The 14,519-nt window shown below is 42.1% G+C and overlaps 1 protein-coding gene across 1 annotated transcript; it reads right to left on the bottom strand.

Annotated features, from left to right (window-relative positions):
• Positions 1-2,755: 2,755 nt before the first annotated feature.
• On the bottom strand, positions 2,756-13,427 carry LOC102101281 (protein-glutamine gamma-glutamyltransferase 6). Its single transcript, XM_005524911.2, has 12 exons — positions 13,226-13,427; positions 12,638-12,877; positions 12,018-12,136; positions 10,731-10,859; positions 9,352-9,529; positions 8,424-8,559; positions 7,936-8,039; positions 6,986-7,228; positions 6,126-6,452; positions 5,012-5,169; positions 3,213-3,346; positions 2,756-2,909 (listed from the first exon to the last, which is right to left on the bottom strand). Exons 1-12 carry the CDS (start codon positions 13,416-13,418, stop codon positions 2,756-2,758), a joined length of 2,115 nt encoding a protein of 704 aa, XP_005524968.2. The 5' UTR covers positions 13,419-13,427.
• Positions 13,428-14,519: the final 1,092 nt, after the last annotated feature.

Raw genomic sequence — 14,519 nt, 5'->3', positions numbered from 1 at the left:
TCCATCCTGCCTGGATCTTATTTTATTATCTTTTAGTGTGTAGGGATACTTGTTTTACAGGTCCAGACATAAATCCATAAAAACTTTATTACCTTTAAAAAAGAAGCTTAAACTGTTTTGTGAGCATCTTTAATAACTGTCTCTCTCTAAATGTAGTGATCAAGAATTACATACACTCTTTGAGTGTGTCTACATTTCCAGCTTTGATATGGCATACCCATGAATTAGATGGGAATTTTCATTTTGAGGGGAATTTTTTGTTGCTTTAGAGCAACAAGAAATGCTTACACTGTGTGCCTTTGGGTTTGTCCTTTACAGAGAGCGGTGCCCTCCACATTCAGTACAGGAGAGTGACAGACCAGGTAAAGCAGTGAGGCTTTGTTGGCAGAAAAATGTGATTTGAAACCAGCAACTTTGGCTATTTCTGGTTGATTTTGATTTTTTTAAAATCTGAATCGAGAAGCTTAGAAGAACAGAACGATGGGGAGAACCCTGTAGGCTGATTTCAGTGTGTTTCAAGACAATTTATGGTGTGAATGTGTTGTATCAGCGAGTGCTCATTGGATTTTTTTTTGAGTGATCAGACTGGAATGGGGGCTGGCGGGGTCAGCCTCTTGGGCATGCTCCTATTTAAGCTGCATATTTATAAAGAGAAATACTGACAATTAGACATATTTTACTTCACCGACTCCCACTAACTTCTGACCAAGGGCTGTGTAAAGATTGTAGGTTTGACAAAAGCAATTTAAATCCTTCCTCGGGCACTTACATGTTTTTCTCTGTAATAAACATTAGCGTAATTGAACAGTTGTCTCACTTCTCATGCAGGAAGAATGTTTCTCCTGCATGGCACTGGCCAGATCTGCATTTTCACACTCGGATTGAGCTGGGTGTGGTTGCTGAGGGCAGATGAAAATGCTGACACTGTGAAAAGCCAGCGAGTGTTGCAAAGCTGGGAACCTGGCCCAGGCTCTGCAGCGCCGCTTTCCCTTTGAACTGCAGCCTTCCTTTACAGGTTGTTAATTAGGATGAGGTCATTCCAAGCTCGTGTGACAAACACTGTCTGAAATAATTGCCTGGATTGTATTTAAGAGGGAATACTGAAGGAATTTGTATGTTTTGGCTGTACTGTGTGTTAAATGTAATGTCAGTCTGCATTCTTGCAAGATTTAATAAGATTTTCTGAAATACCATCACTACCTCAAGGCCTTTTCTGAGGCTAGTGGAGGATTGTATACCCTGGCTCTCCAAGATCTTGCAAGACTTAATTGATAGGTGCAAAGCTACCTATTCCCCTCTCCTTTGCCTGGAGAAATCTGAATTCCTGTGTGTGTGTGTCCTTTTCAACCTTCATTCCAGTTTCTCTGGGCTGACTAGTTTTACCAAGCTTCCACATCCACTGTAAGTATATGTGTGGGTGGCAAAATATTGTAATTGATGTAATAAAATGGGACTTCATATGTTTTGAAGATTTTTGTTGGCTGTAAATCAAAGAAATATTTAAATGAGTCTTCAGTTTAATCTGTGTCACAGGGTCACTTTGTGTGCATGGGACATTCTTTCTGGGGAAGCTTGTCCTGCTTTGCTGGACATTACTGTCTGTCAGGAGGAAAAAGTCAAATTGTCTCTTAGAAGCATTCAGAGCTTTGTTATATTGGCTTGTTAACTCTGCAAGGAGTGAATGGACACATTAGGGATTTAGATATGGGTGGCACAATGCCTCCCTCATGAATGAGGATCTGCTTTAAGCAGCTTTGTGGGCTGAGTGACTGTTAATTGTGAATTTTCATATGTCTTTCTGATGCCCTTACTTTTCTGCTTTTTCTACATTTTTGTAGCTTCTCATTTTTCCAGTCATAAGAAGAGAGTTCTGTTGTAACACTGCCATATCTTATTGCTGTATTTTCTTTCTGGCAGTAAGATGAAATGATAAATTTAATTCTAGTATTTAATTATGTCCGCTACTTGGATAGTAGTTTGGCTCCTACAGAATAAAACATATTTAGTGGATATAAGCCTGGAGAAGAGAAGGTTTCAGGGACACTTTAGAGCCCCTTCCAGTGCCTAAAAGGGGCTTACAAGGAGGATGGAGAGGGACTTTTCACAAGGTAATAGGGAGACTGGGCATGAGGGACTGGCCTTAAGATGGAGGAGGATGGGTTTAGATTGGATAAGAGGAAGAAATTCTTTCCTGTGAGGGTGCTGAGGCCTTGGCACAGGGTGCCCAGAGCAGCTGTGGCTGCCCCAACCCTGGAAGTGTTCAAGGCCAGGTTGGACAGGGCTCTGAGCAGCCTGGGGTAGTGGAAGGTGTCCCTGCCCATGGCAGGCAGCTGAAACAAGATGAGCTCTAAAACTCTTTCCAACTCAAACCATTTTATCATTCTGTGATAATTAAATTGCATTCCATGAAGCTTATAAAACCAGTGATTTTAAATTATGTTCCTTGGAAATCCAGCTGCTATTATTGCTACAGGCTCTAATGCTGAAAACCACTTGATCCTGTCCTTCAAGTTAAATTATATAATGATTCCCACTAGTAATTGTATGTGTGAAGGCCCATAAAACAGGCTGGAGAATGAGAAGGGTGACACTGTCTTTACAGTATAGTCTGTGGTACCTTTTTATTAGTTCCCGTTCATATTACATCACTTTATTTTGGCTGAGTAATCTGCATTTCTGTGCTTCCAGTCATGAGAACGCATGAGCACTGCACCACCTCATAACCAGGCAAAACTGAACTGTTGTACAGGTTATATCACTGAGCAGGAGCCACATGGAGCATCACAAATCCCTTAATGTCTGAAAAGTGGGTGCAAACCAAGTCCACCTGAAGCTGCCTGGTGCCACTCCTGTAGGGAATGATTTCAAATTCCACTGTTGAAGTCTCCATGGGGGCCATTCTTTCCACACTAAAAGAGAGAATGCATTTGTAAGTTAAAGCAGCTGAAAGATTCTTGCTATGTATTCTTCTGAGTACTCAAATTTAAGACTGTATGCCATCTCTCCACTCCCTGAGCATTCTGTAATTCAAACCTTGGTAAAAGAGGTGCAAAAACTCCATCTGCTGTAGGGAGAGTCGGGACATGGTGGCATTTTGTCCGAGGCTGATGCAAATGAAAGTCATGAGGTTGACAGAATCCTTTTAAAAACCCACTGGTACTCCAGATTTCCCACCAAAGTGAACGAGTTACCAGCCAGAAGCATTTACGTACTGGATTCGGAGCTGCTCTTTGAGCAGGCCACTGCCTTCAGCTCTCAGGACACAGTCTGTCACCTCCTCAGACAGAGGGTTGGTAAATGTCACCTCCACGCTGACAGGCTTGTGCACCACAGCTGCACCCAGGACCTACAGACAGAAAACATTCTGCTCAGCCACAGCATCAGTCTCATGTCTTCCTATAGCTTCTCTCCTTCCATTCCCACTGCAAACCACTTACCCTCTTAGGATCACCTGGGCAGGGAGGAGCCAGGAATTAGTTCGTGTACATAGTTCTGGGCAACAGAGTTCAGCCTTGAGTGAGCCATTCAGTGTGGCTAAGAGTCAGCAAACTACTGGAGAATCTACCATTTAATCTCCTTTTTAACTAGGTCAGTACGATACTCATCAGAGTGAGAACAGAATGAGAATGCAAGTATTGGCATATATGGTTAACTACTGGAGGTACCTTAAATTACCTTTAACTAGGCTAAATGAAAGGTTTGGAGCTGGAGGACATGGGAGGTGTGAGACAGAGGTGAATTGTGGTGTCTCAGAGAAAAGAATGCAAATTAGCAAATAAACATATTCATTACCTTATTTTGGCTGAGATAATGTGGAATTGGTACATGTGGTATATATTTGTAAATAATGTAATATTAGTTAACACAATCGAGAAGTCCATCAGCCCAATTGCATTTCTCTGTTACTGTCTCCATGTTTATAGGGAAGTTTCAACCAACAGAAACATAAATGTTTCTTAAAACTTAATCACTAAAGATATTTAATCCAGGTGCCTTCCCTACATAAACTGACTCTGTTATTTGCATGGCACAGCACAAAGATTTTTTATGAAGTCTCACTAGAACTTGGTATTCAGAAATTGCCAGACCTGCAAAAAACCACACTTTTTACTCCTGTGTGTGCCCTTACTTTTCTTGTATGCCACTGGCAGAGTGGTTTGGGACAGCTAATCTAGTCTGGAGGCCCTGAAGGACTTTGCACATTCCCACATTACCATATTGCCTCTATGTTATTTACAGTAAGATGAGCAGATAGCATTTGATCCCATGTGTTATACAGTATTTAAATCTGGTGTCCAAAACCAGTTCATCTCCTTTATGTGGATGTGATGGGCCGTGCAAAGCCAGGACTGTCCCTGGGCAAACACAGTGCAGGATCTTTCCTGTGGACTAAGAACTTCTTTTTATTCATTGTATGATATTTGTCAAAAGTCAGTTAAAAGTGCAAGAAAGAGAAAGCCTCCAGTCCTAATTAATCACTTGGGCAGTGTTGCAGAAGGTGAAAAGTGACACTCATTTGATACAGTTAAAGACCTTTCTTCCAATATTGGTAATAGACTCACAGCCCTCACAGTTATAATCAGCTGGTCAGTGGAGGTGTCTTTGATAAACATCAATCTTCCTAAATAAACTGGAAGATATTGATCAGACTTTTCTAACAAAAGGAGAGGTCTAAATATGGATGAGATTTGTCCATCTGTATTCTGCCTGTCCCTCCTTAGGTACACTTACCTTGTAACTGTTGTAACACTGAGAACTTAATCAGTGCCACATTAATAAGCATCAGCAAAAATATCCCAGCACAGCTATGCCATGGAAAGATTTGCCTCTTTTTAGTGTATTTCATATTACAAATTTCATTTGTATCGTATGACCACAGCAACAAGATCCAGTCACCCTCAGACATGATTTCACTTCCCATACTCTTCCCATGAGGAACAGATGGAGTGGGAATTCTAGTTTCTGCTTCTCAGCACATCTCTCAAGGGTCACAGAAGGGACTAGCTTTTACCTTGATGGTGAGAAAAGGATCCTGGAGTACAATATCCTTCTCAACTAGAAGTGAGGCTCCCTGTTTGAGTTGACACACAGCAGTCACTAGGATCTTCCTGTCATCCATCAGAGAGTTTTTGTACTGGGAATAGGAGATCTTGAAAGAAATCTCTTTCACTGGAACGGAAACAGAAACAAAATTTCCCTCTCTTCCTTTTTCTGAGTACAAGATAAGATACCTGTACCTGAGTACCTGTAAGATACCTGTGTTTTAAGGAGCAATACTCTTATCACCCTGGGGCTGCACCAACAGGCTGGAATGATGCTCATGGGTGACTTCTACTTATATTTACATAAACCACTAAATGGTCAGGTACAGTTTGGTACCAGGACAGATCCAAGGATGGATGGATGTGGCAACACCTGCTGGTGATTTTTCATTTATCTGAAGCTGGAATTTATTGCTCCTTCCTTGCAAAGAGGGCAGAGGTCAGAAGGTGGGTTGGTTTAAATGCAGCTGTCCAGCCTCTGCCTTGCACAATCAGAGTCTCTGTGCCAGTGAGGAAGGCAGTGGAACTCAGTGTACTGAGAAAAAAGAGTTCCACTGCTGAAACTGTGGGATGAGTTCTGATGTGTTATGTTTTAGCTTGAGATGGTATTTCTGCTCATCTGTGCTACCTCTCATTTTTCAGCACTGTCCCTATAAAAGCAGGGCAGAGACCACTCTCTGCAGGTGGCACAGCCCTTCCTGCAGTTGCTGCTGTCAGAGTCTTAGGCTTGGCTTTCCCCCTTTAGTCTGTCTTTATGCTTTGCTAGTGAGCTAGCAGCTCACTAATCTCCAGTGTGTGTCTCTTAGTTGTTCTCTCTTAGCAAAAAAGGTCACAAGGTAGCACCAGCAGTGGCTGTGCTGGGTCAGACAAAAATTCACCCTGCTTAGTCTCCTTTTTGTCAGTGCCTGAAAGCAAATGCTTAAGATAGGGAAAATATATGTGTTTCTTTTCCCCTGAATAGCTTTGACCTCCAACTGTTTGCAGGTCATACATTTCTTGAGCCATTCTTTATTTTCATGTGATCTGACCACAACCTACAACTGTCTTGTCCAGTAATAAAAGCTGTAATAAAATTAAAATTACCTTCCTCAGATCCAAGTTTAACAGACCTATGCAACTGCAAAATCTCTGCCTTGGGTTTTCTGGTGTAGAGAATGGCTGAAGCCTTCAGTTTAACCTTTATGGTCTTAAAATCTGAGGTCGAGTTTCTGAGTGTCAGGGTAAGGAGGATGTCCTGGCCAATCACAGGAGATGCATCAAGGAGCAGCTTCCCCGAGATGCCGGGGGTTTCTGCAGGCTGTGCCCTTGAAAATCGTCTTCTGGGTCTTGGAACTTTGGTTCTTTTTCCAGGTCTTCTCACACCAAGCAGCTTCAGTGCCTTCTTGTACACCTGCCTTTCTTTTGAGGATCCTGCATTGAAAGATACCATGATCAGAGATCTTGTGCATGTACTGGGTATAGTGCAGTGGAGCCATGGCTGATCTCAGAAATTTAGGGAAGCTGAGAAGGGCAAAGATACTCAGAGGAGAAAATGAGGTCTAACCTTAACATGTATTTTGTCACAAAAACAAATGAATGTACATGGCCACGAAGGCTGGACAGTAAAACCTGCCCATCAGCTCCAGGTGGCTGTTCATGGCCTCCTCTGAGAAGCTGTGAGCAATAAAAAGGTAATTCTGCATAAGGTGGGGCTGTTACCATCTCCTCTGAAACTGAGAAGGGTAAGAAAACCCTTTTGCAGAAATTCTCCCCAAACAGCACTCCAGAATGGCTGTTGTTTCAATTGAATCAGCATCAGCAGATAAGGAGCCCTAAGACTTTGAAAATTCACAATTACTTGACTCTAGATGTAAAGAAATTAAATCAGTGCTCAGTCCAACAAAGGCCTAAATTCTTTTCACATCTGATCATCAGTGGCAAAACTACTGTAATAAAGAATTTACCTTCTGGGTATTTGTAATTGGCAGTGACATCCACACGGGAGTTGGTGCCCACTGCTTTGGTGCTGATAAATTTCCCAATCTTCCTGGTATCAGAATAAATTCTCTCTTTTCTTTTCTTGCTATAGCGAATCCAAGTAACACAGTCAGCATTCACTGCTGCAAACACAAATGGGCTGTCATAATCCAGGTTCACATCCCCTTCTTTAATGGCTCTGGTGGAGGCAGGACCACACTGATAGATGCCTGTATTAGAGAGGGAGAAGTTGAACAACATAAATCCTCATGTTGACAGCAAGAGGGAGAGGCTCACTCACTACAAAGACACATTTGGGTCAAGTACTCTGTTTTCATGTCTGTGTAAGGTGGTAACAGCATGTCCAGAGATTCCACATGTACTTTCTGTCAAAAGGTGGGGCTGCAGAGGAGGCTGGTAGGGAGAGCTAAAGCTCCTGATGATGTGTGCCATGAGAAATGCTCTCACCCACCAAAGGCTGCAAGGCAAAGCTGTCAGCTGAAAGGAGAGGAGAGGATGTGAGGGATGGGAGCCCAGTCAGGAGTACAGCCAGACTGAAGAGATGGGAATCAACAGTGCTGGTTGTGCATTGAGAAGAACCCGGAAACTGAATTTGTTAAACCTGGTAGTGAGGAATGGGACTGTGTGATGTGAGGAGCTAAGATAAACAAGGGTAAGATAAATGAACTTAAGATGTGCTGGATTTTTTGGAGGCAGAGAATTGAAATTAAAAAAGGAAGAATTGTTATATTGGTCAGCAATCCAGAGGCTGACAGAAAAGCTTCCTGCTGGAGATTGATGTGGGTATTGCTCTTCTTGTGCACCCAAATTAATGCTACATCTACAAGGAATATATAGAAGAGAATTGTCCTGAAATTTCCCTGGCAATCTTTAGGAGTAACACTATCTATAGGTGTTTTATATTTGCATGTGCTACCTTTGCTTTTTTCCTGGGGGGTTGCATCCAGAACCTGCCATCCATCATAAAAAGAGCCGAGGTCTCTTCTAATAAACCAGCTTTCATTCCAGACATGGAAATTCCTGGAAGGGAGGTAGAATGCAGAATATCTGATTCATACAGTGCAAGAAATAATCCTAATTGAGTGAATGAAAACTCCTCTGTAGAGAGAGCAGCTGCTGTACTCCCTGCATGAGTACCTCCTTCCCCTTTTTTGCCAGCTTTTTGTGTTATACTGCTGAGAAATGTTGGGATGTTATGAAAAATAAATGTTAAAAGGAAAGTACTTCATTTCAGAGTCAATAATTCAATATTGGACATTCCTGAACAAAAAGCCAAAGGTGTGGTGTGGAGTTTTATATCACTGAGAGGATGAGGTCAGGGTGGTTTTTCAGGAGCATGACTCTAGATATTTCAATTAGTGGGGAATATAATGGAAGGAATATTAAAGAAATATGTATATTTACCACACACTGTCTTCACTCAAATGCAAGTTGTTTCCAGACACGTCAATGTACTTATCAATGCTCAGATTTAGGTTCTTGTCGTGGGCAGAGTTGAAGTTCGTAATAACACGAGTAGGTATTCCCAAGCATCTCAATACTGCAATACAGAATACCATAAAAGCCCTGTAAACCGATTTTGCAGACATTTAAAAAGTGTTTTTTTTGGTCAAACAGTTTAGTGTATGTTTACAGTGGTGAAACAGACCTTCAGAAATGTCCCTCCAGCTATGACAAAGGTCACAGTCATTGTGCAAAATTGCTTAAAAGACACTTCCATTCACATAACATTCTTAGCTGTCATGTCCTTTTTAATAAGAGTTTGGTTCACCCATTAATTTTAATCTTTGATTCTTCGTCCTATTTTCCTCTGTTTATTCCTTGGGTTTTTTCCCACTTATGGAGATACACCTCTCAATTTTCCTTTGTATTTTCCCCAAAGGGGTTCTTGTGTCTCAGAGCAGCTCTTAGTGGACACTGTTAGGATGCAATGATTTTCTTGACTTGCAGCTCCCTTTACAGGTCCTCACAATTGTAACCTGTTCTTGTGTCACCAGCAAGTAAGATACAGCAGTAGAAAACTGGCACTGTGAGGAGATGGGCTTAAAAGAGTACTGGTTTTCTTTGAATCCTAGATTTGAAACAGGAAACCTTGCTCTTCTCACCAGCCCAACCTGGAAAACCCCTCTGGTTTTTGTTTGATTGCTCACAAAGCTGTCACAAGTTACTACAACCTGTAAACTGAAGGATTAACCCTTCATACATGGAGAGAAGAGCTTCTTCACTCTCCCTGTCAAAGCTGAAACAGCTTCAGTGGTATTGTGACAAAGTCAGGCTGCAGAACTGGTAGTGAGCTGCCCCTGTGGTGTCATTTCCATCTCTCCCTGTGTACCTGTGCAGGTGACTCCTGCAAAGACCCAGCACTGGCCGTAGCGCACGGGTCGGTACCTGGCCCGGTACCACTTCCGAAGGATGGTCACGCTCCCGCTCCAGCGCAGGGGGTTTGTTCCCGAGCGGAACTTCCCGCTCCACTTCCCCTCCACTACTCCTTTCTCATCGTTGCTGTTAACCTGAAAGAGTCCTTCTCATGAGAGAATTAAAGCATTCACAGGAAAAGAGAGAGGGAAATAGTTAGAAGTGATCCTGTGTGGGTAGCACTGTTCTCATTGATTGGGTGGTGGGACAGAATATTTGAATTTTAGAATTTTGTCTGCTCAAAGACCAAACCCAAGATCAAACCCAGACCAGACTGCAAATCTGGTGATTCTAAACTGCCTTGTTTTCAGTACCCAAATGTGTTCTCATGGCCCCAAATGTACCGGCTGACACCTGTTTACATTTTCTCTGTTTCATCTCTATTGATCTCACCTCCTTGCATGTCATTACTCTGCTAGACTGTGCATCCATGCTGCTTCACATTCTCAAGTGATTTATGGAAGCCTTGAGAAATCCATCTTTTCTCTGAATGTGCATTTGTTGCAAAGTACTTACAGCTTGCCCAAACCTGTTAGGTGTGGTTGTATATATTTGTGCTCATCCATTGTAGAGCCCTGCTTAAGTATCCAGTGTGGTGGTACAGGATGCAGTAAGTTATTAAATTTTTTTTCTTAATTATTTGTAGTTACAGTAATTTTGTACATCTGATTAGAGTTATTTACTTTTTGTTGAGAATGCCTCAAGTGAGTGCTGTCCAAAAGGCTGAAAAAGACCACAGCTATTAAGGAGGAATCTCAGCTAAGGGATGTGATAAGGCATGCATTATTTATAAAATGGAAAACTTTTCAGCTACCTAAGTTGTGCATCTATGTGTTTGTGAGGATGAGTGTGTGCTGAGAAATTGTAACTATTTGTTGCAGGAAATAATAAAAACCTCACTGAACAAACATCCCTTAAGTAAAAAATGCTCAGTTCAGACATTAAATGCAGCTGAACCAGCACTGGTTTTCCAAAATATTTTGTGCTTCTCTTGGTGTTTGAAAAACTTAGCAGGTGATTTCAGAATAGACCAAATTAGTGAAAATATCTAATGGACTGAAAATCTGTTTGGAAAATACATCCGAGTTTTGATGTTTCTCAAAAGTTCTCGGAAACGTTCCCTCAGTCAAGAGCAAACTTTTGGGAAGAAGACTGAATCTCCATTTTACCTATTTTGTAGCTATTTTTCGCTTGGCTACACCTATAAAACATTGAGGAATTCACGCTCAAGCGTGAGTGTGGGTTGTGGTTTTGCTGGGAGGTGCATTTCCAGCTGTAAGTGCTGGATCACTTTACCATGGCACTGATAACCCTGCTCACATAGACAGGGCTGCTCCGCTGGGAGACATCCACAGCTGGCTCCTCGCGGTGGTTCAGGCTCCGATCCAGAATAGCCAGGGAGATATCAAGGATGTCCTCTTCAAACTGGAATCAAAACAAGCGATATGTTAAAGGTTAATTTCATAAAAAAAAGGCAAAGATAGACTCCCCGCCTAGTTTCCTTCTCCTAGCATGGGAGGCAGATGTTGGGAATAGAGGTGTTTTCTGTACTGTTAAAGAGAATTGAGCCAAGAAGAAAACATAACCATTAAGCTGCCAACTCTCATAGTATTTTAAAGATATCTGTGAGCACAGTGTGGGGCTGTGGCCACTGGCATCCACGAGGACATTGCGTGGCCCGGTGGCACAGATAAGACCACTGTGGGTTGGGTTCAGCAGGGTCACACCCTCCCACATCCTGCTGTGCCCCTTCAGGCACCTGTCTATCACGAAAGCTTTACTCTCATGGGCTGCCTCCACCTCATATCAGGTGAGCTGAACTGAAAGAAACCCACAAAAACAATTATGTGGATTAGGGTCACCAAGACACTGCTTTGACCCAGAGAACGCCCCAGTGCTTGGCTGGATGCGTGTGGCCAGGCAGGGATGGCCCTTGACCTCTGAGATGGAAAGGAACTCTGGCCTGGTTTCATTATCAGTGTAAAAGCAGCCATGGGTTCAGGAGGATCAATAGAAATGCTGTCTGCAAATGCTGGTGCAGTTGGAGGGCCTGAAGTGGCCAGGAATGGTTCTGGCTGGCCTGGGCAGTTGCAGGATGGCTGCATGACTGGAGATGGGCTGTAGTTCTGACTTGGAGGGCCAGGCTGACTTTCAAAAATTCCAACACGAGTTGTTTCAGTTGAGTACATTTGGGGTATCCTTTTTGTGTCTTCTGCCCCATTACTGAACAGATTGCATAAATATTTACATGCACTGGCTTTGCAATACGCAGTGGCTTTCTTTGCTCTCTACAATGGCCAAGAAAACAAGTCCAGTTTTACCAGTTTGTGTAACAGGCAAAGGAAAACTAAAAATAGGCTTTGTTTCTTTTATTTCTGTATGAGCACATGCCACATGGGGGAAATGAGCCTGATGATGCTGTCTGTAATGTAATGATAAATGAGATATGTATCTGCAAGAAAATCTGAAGTGAGTGAGGAATATTGAACTATTATACTAGGAGAGAATTATTTTTTTCTCTTCAAGAGCCTATTTATCCATTATTCTTATTTTGAAAGTTCTGGAAGAGGTGGTGCTGTTTACCTGTCCATAGTTCCAAGCTTCTTCTTGAATATCTTTCTCCACTCCCTGAAATATGATTCCACTGTCATTCAGAACATACTCCTGCCGCTCCTTTTCATCAGCCATGTAGACATCATCATCTACAAGCAGAATGAGACGTGATGGCTGGAGGGAAATTGTTTTGCTGTAACTGAAAATCTCAAATAGAGGGCAGTTCTAGGGATCAGGCGAGACTTCCCAAGCATTCAGGCTTAGGACTCTCTGCTACACCTCTGTAACCATTTAGAGAGTGAGTAAAATAAGAATGAAATGAGGAGCTGTGTTCCTGTCCCTTCGCAGAATTTGTCTCACTGGCACATGTTACTTCTTTTACAACTGAATGCAAGAATCAGAGGAAAAATCAGAGGAAAAAAAATATAGAATGGATATTTGGAATATTTGCTGCCTTTGATTTCTTATCCTACAAGCAGGAGTCTGGGTCTTTGATGCCTTGCAACACTGAAGAAGGGACAAAAACTTGATCCTTGTTGCTGAGCAAAAAACATCTTTCTGTAGCTGTGACTGTCAGACTTTATTGTGACACCCAGATTTCCAGGCTGAAACAAGGAGTTATTTGAAGGATGTGATACATCCGAGCATACCTGGACACCAGGGGTTGAAAAGCAGCACAAACTGGCCCAGGACTTTGGAGGAGATCTTGTTCCCAGCAAGGAGCTGGAGCTGGAGTTTGTATCGTCCGATGACAGCATCGGCTGGGCTGAGGATGGTGAAGTTCAGGCAGCGAGGCTCACTGGGCTCTTGGGTTGCACTCCAGCCACTGGCACCCTCCTCAGAAAGGGAAAATATGGCCTTGGTCTGCTGGGATTCTGCTGGAGATGGTCCTGCCGGAGGGAGTGGATGGTGCTTTGTGAGAGGTAGAGGTGAATCAGGTTTGGGGGCCAGAATGAAGATAACATGCAGTGTTACAGGGATGTCCTTAGAGCAGAGATCCAGCCTTGGTTTTGGAATGAGGATGGCTCCTGCCTTTCTTTTAATTATTACCTTAACTGTCTCTTGTCTTAAGGTATAGATCAAACTTTAAAATGGGAACTCCTAAGACTAAAATGACGAGGAATCCTGAGTGAAACAGGACAAAGTTTAATGTTTCATGGGCCATGTAGACCTGTAAGGCACAAGTATTTTGGAGCTGAATTAACCTGGATATGAGATTGCTGCCATGGGGAGATTACCTGTGCTTGCAATAAAGGTGAAGTTGTCCCAAGATTGTGCTGTTGTTTTGAGGTTCAGAGAGATGTTGAAGGGCTGCCCTCTCCTCAAGATTACTTCTGTGCTGCTGTAATCAGAGGTGTGGTGTGCAGCTTTATTTAGTTTGGGTTGCCAGTTGACTTTTCCTATTTTTAGGGCTAGAAAGACACAAGACATGTTAATTAAAAATATTTTCCTTCAGACTTGCACACCTTTTCATTTTGTCTAATGTACTAATTTTATTATATTTATATATAGCTGGTATTATGTGCTATAGGAAAAAAGAAAGAATCCATTATTATTAAAAATTAAAAAAGGCCAGGGAGAAAAACAGCTGAAAGATGAACCCTTTTCTGTAGGGTTCTGTCAGAAAGAGAAAAAAAAAACATTCAAAAATTCAAAATTCAGAGATTCATCTTTGATTTAAACAAAAAAAGTCAAAATATTTGTGTTCAGGTAAGATTTTGTAAAAGTCTGAAGAGACTGTTGTATTCCATGTGTTCCTGCTCTTATTCTGTGGTGATATCTAGTTTCCATAATGCTTTACAGATTTACAGAAAGAAATATTAAAACTCTCATCAGGAAATGCAAGGCTGATTCTGGAAACACTGCCTGACAGATGATGGTTAGAAGGTTGGTATCTTCAGTGTGGAGCTTGCTTGTTATCTTCTCACGTATCTTGTATCTAAATTAATTTACAGGCTTGTAGCTTGAAGCTGGGTGTTATTTGACACTCTGCTGGAAAAAGATTACAAGCAGAGGAGTGGCATATCTCGAGGCAGTGCTATGGATTGCTCTGTTATATCATGATAGGTTGCCCAATGTTGAAAATGGGGCACTGAAGCTCAGATTACAAAAGCTTCAAGCTTTCTCTTTCCTTGATAGATTAAAAAATCCCCACAATGACAAAAAAAAAACCAAAAACAAAGCAAAAAATGCAGATTCCCCTATGAGAACAGGTGTTTGGGAAGTGCCCTTTCCCAGTATGATATTCCAGAGGAATTTCAGGTGAAGAAAACCTGCTCTGACTAGAGCTTGTTAAGCCTGTGCAGAATAATGGTGCTGTAAGCAACATTTCCATCATTTCACTGAACCAAGATGTCTGAGACAATTGATAAGGTTCTACTATAATAATAGACAGGGTGAGATTTCAGTTTTCTGCTGCATTTGCAGCATGGAGTTATATTCTATGAAGGCTTGATAAAGGTGTAATTGTACCCATTTTTCAGCTTTTTGGAAGAAATGTGCATTCCTGAGGCATACTCCAGGCAGTAAAGG

The sequence above is a fragment of the Pseudopodoces humilis genome, chromosome 19 (genome assembly GCF_049639895.1).
Source record: "Pseudopodoces humilis isolate 2021_Gansu_Grassland_sample_001 chromosome 19, ASM4963989v1, whole genome shotgun sequence".
In the NCBI taxonomy this organism is placed as follows: Eukaryota; Metazoa; Chordata; class Aves; order Passeriformes; family Paridae; genus Pseudopodoces; species Pseudopodoces humilis.
The sequence above is the reverse complement of the archived record's forward strand: the minus strand, read 5'-3'. Positions and strand labels throughout refer to the sequence as shown.

What these genes read in the sequence shown, in the direction of transcription:
- LOC102101281 (XM_005524911.2), bottom strand. Translation starts at nt 13,418, where the DNA reads ATGTCTTGTGTCTTTCTAGCCCTAAAAATAGGAAAAGTCAACTGGCAA. An exon ending in GCAGGGTTATCAGTGCCATG is followed by an intron (nt 9,530 to 10,730) that starts GTAAAGTGATCC and finishes GGACTCTTTCAG; the next exon opens with GTTAACAGCAACGATGAGAA. An exon ending in TGCAGGAGTCACCTGCACAG is followed by an intron (nt 8,560 to 9,351) that starts GTACACAGGGAG and finishes TCTGTATTGCAG; the next exon opens with TATTGAGATGCTTGGGAATA.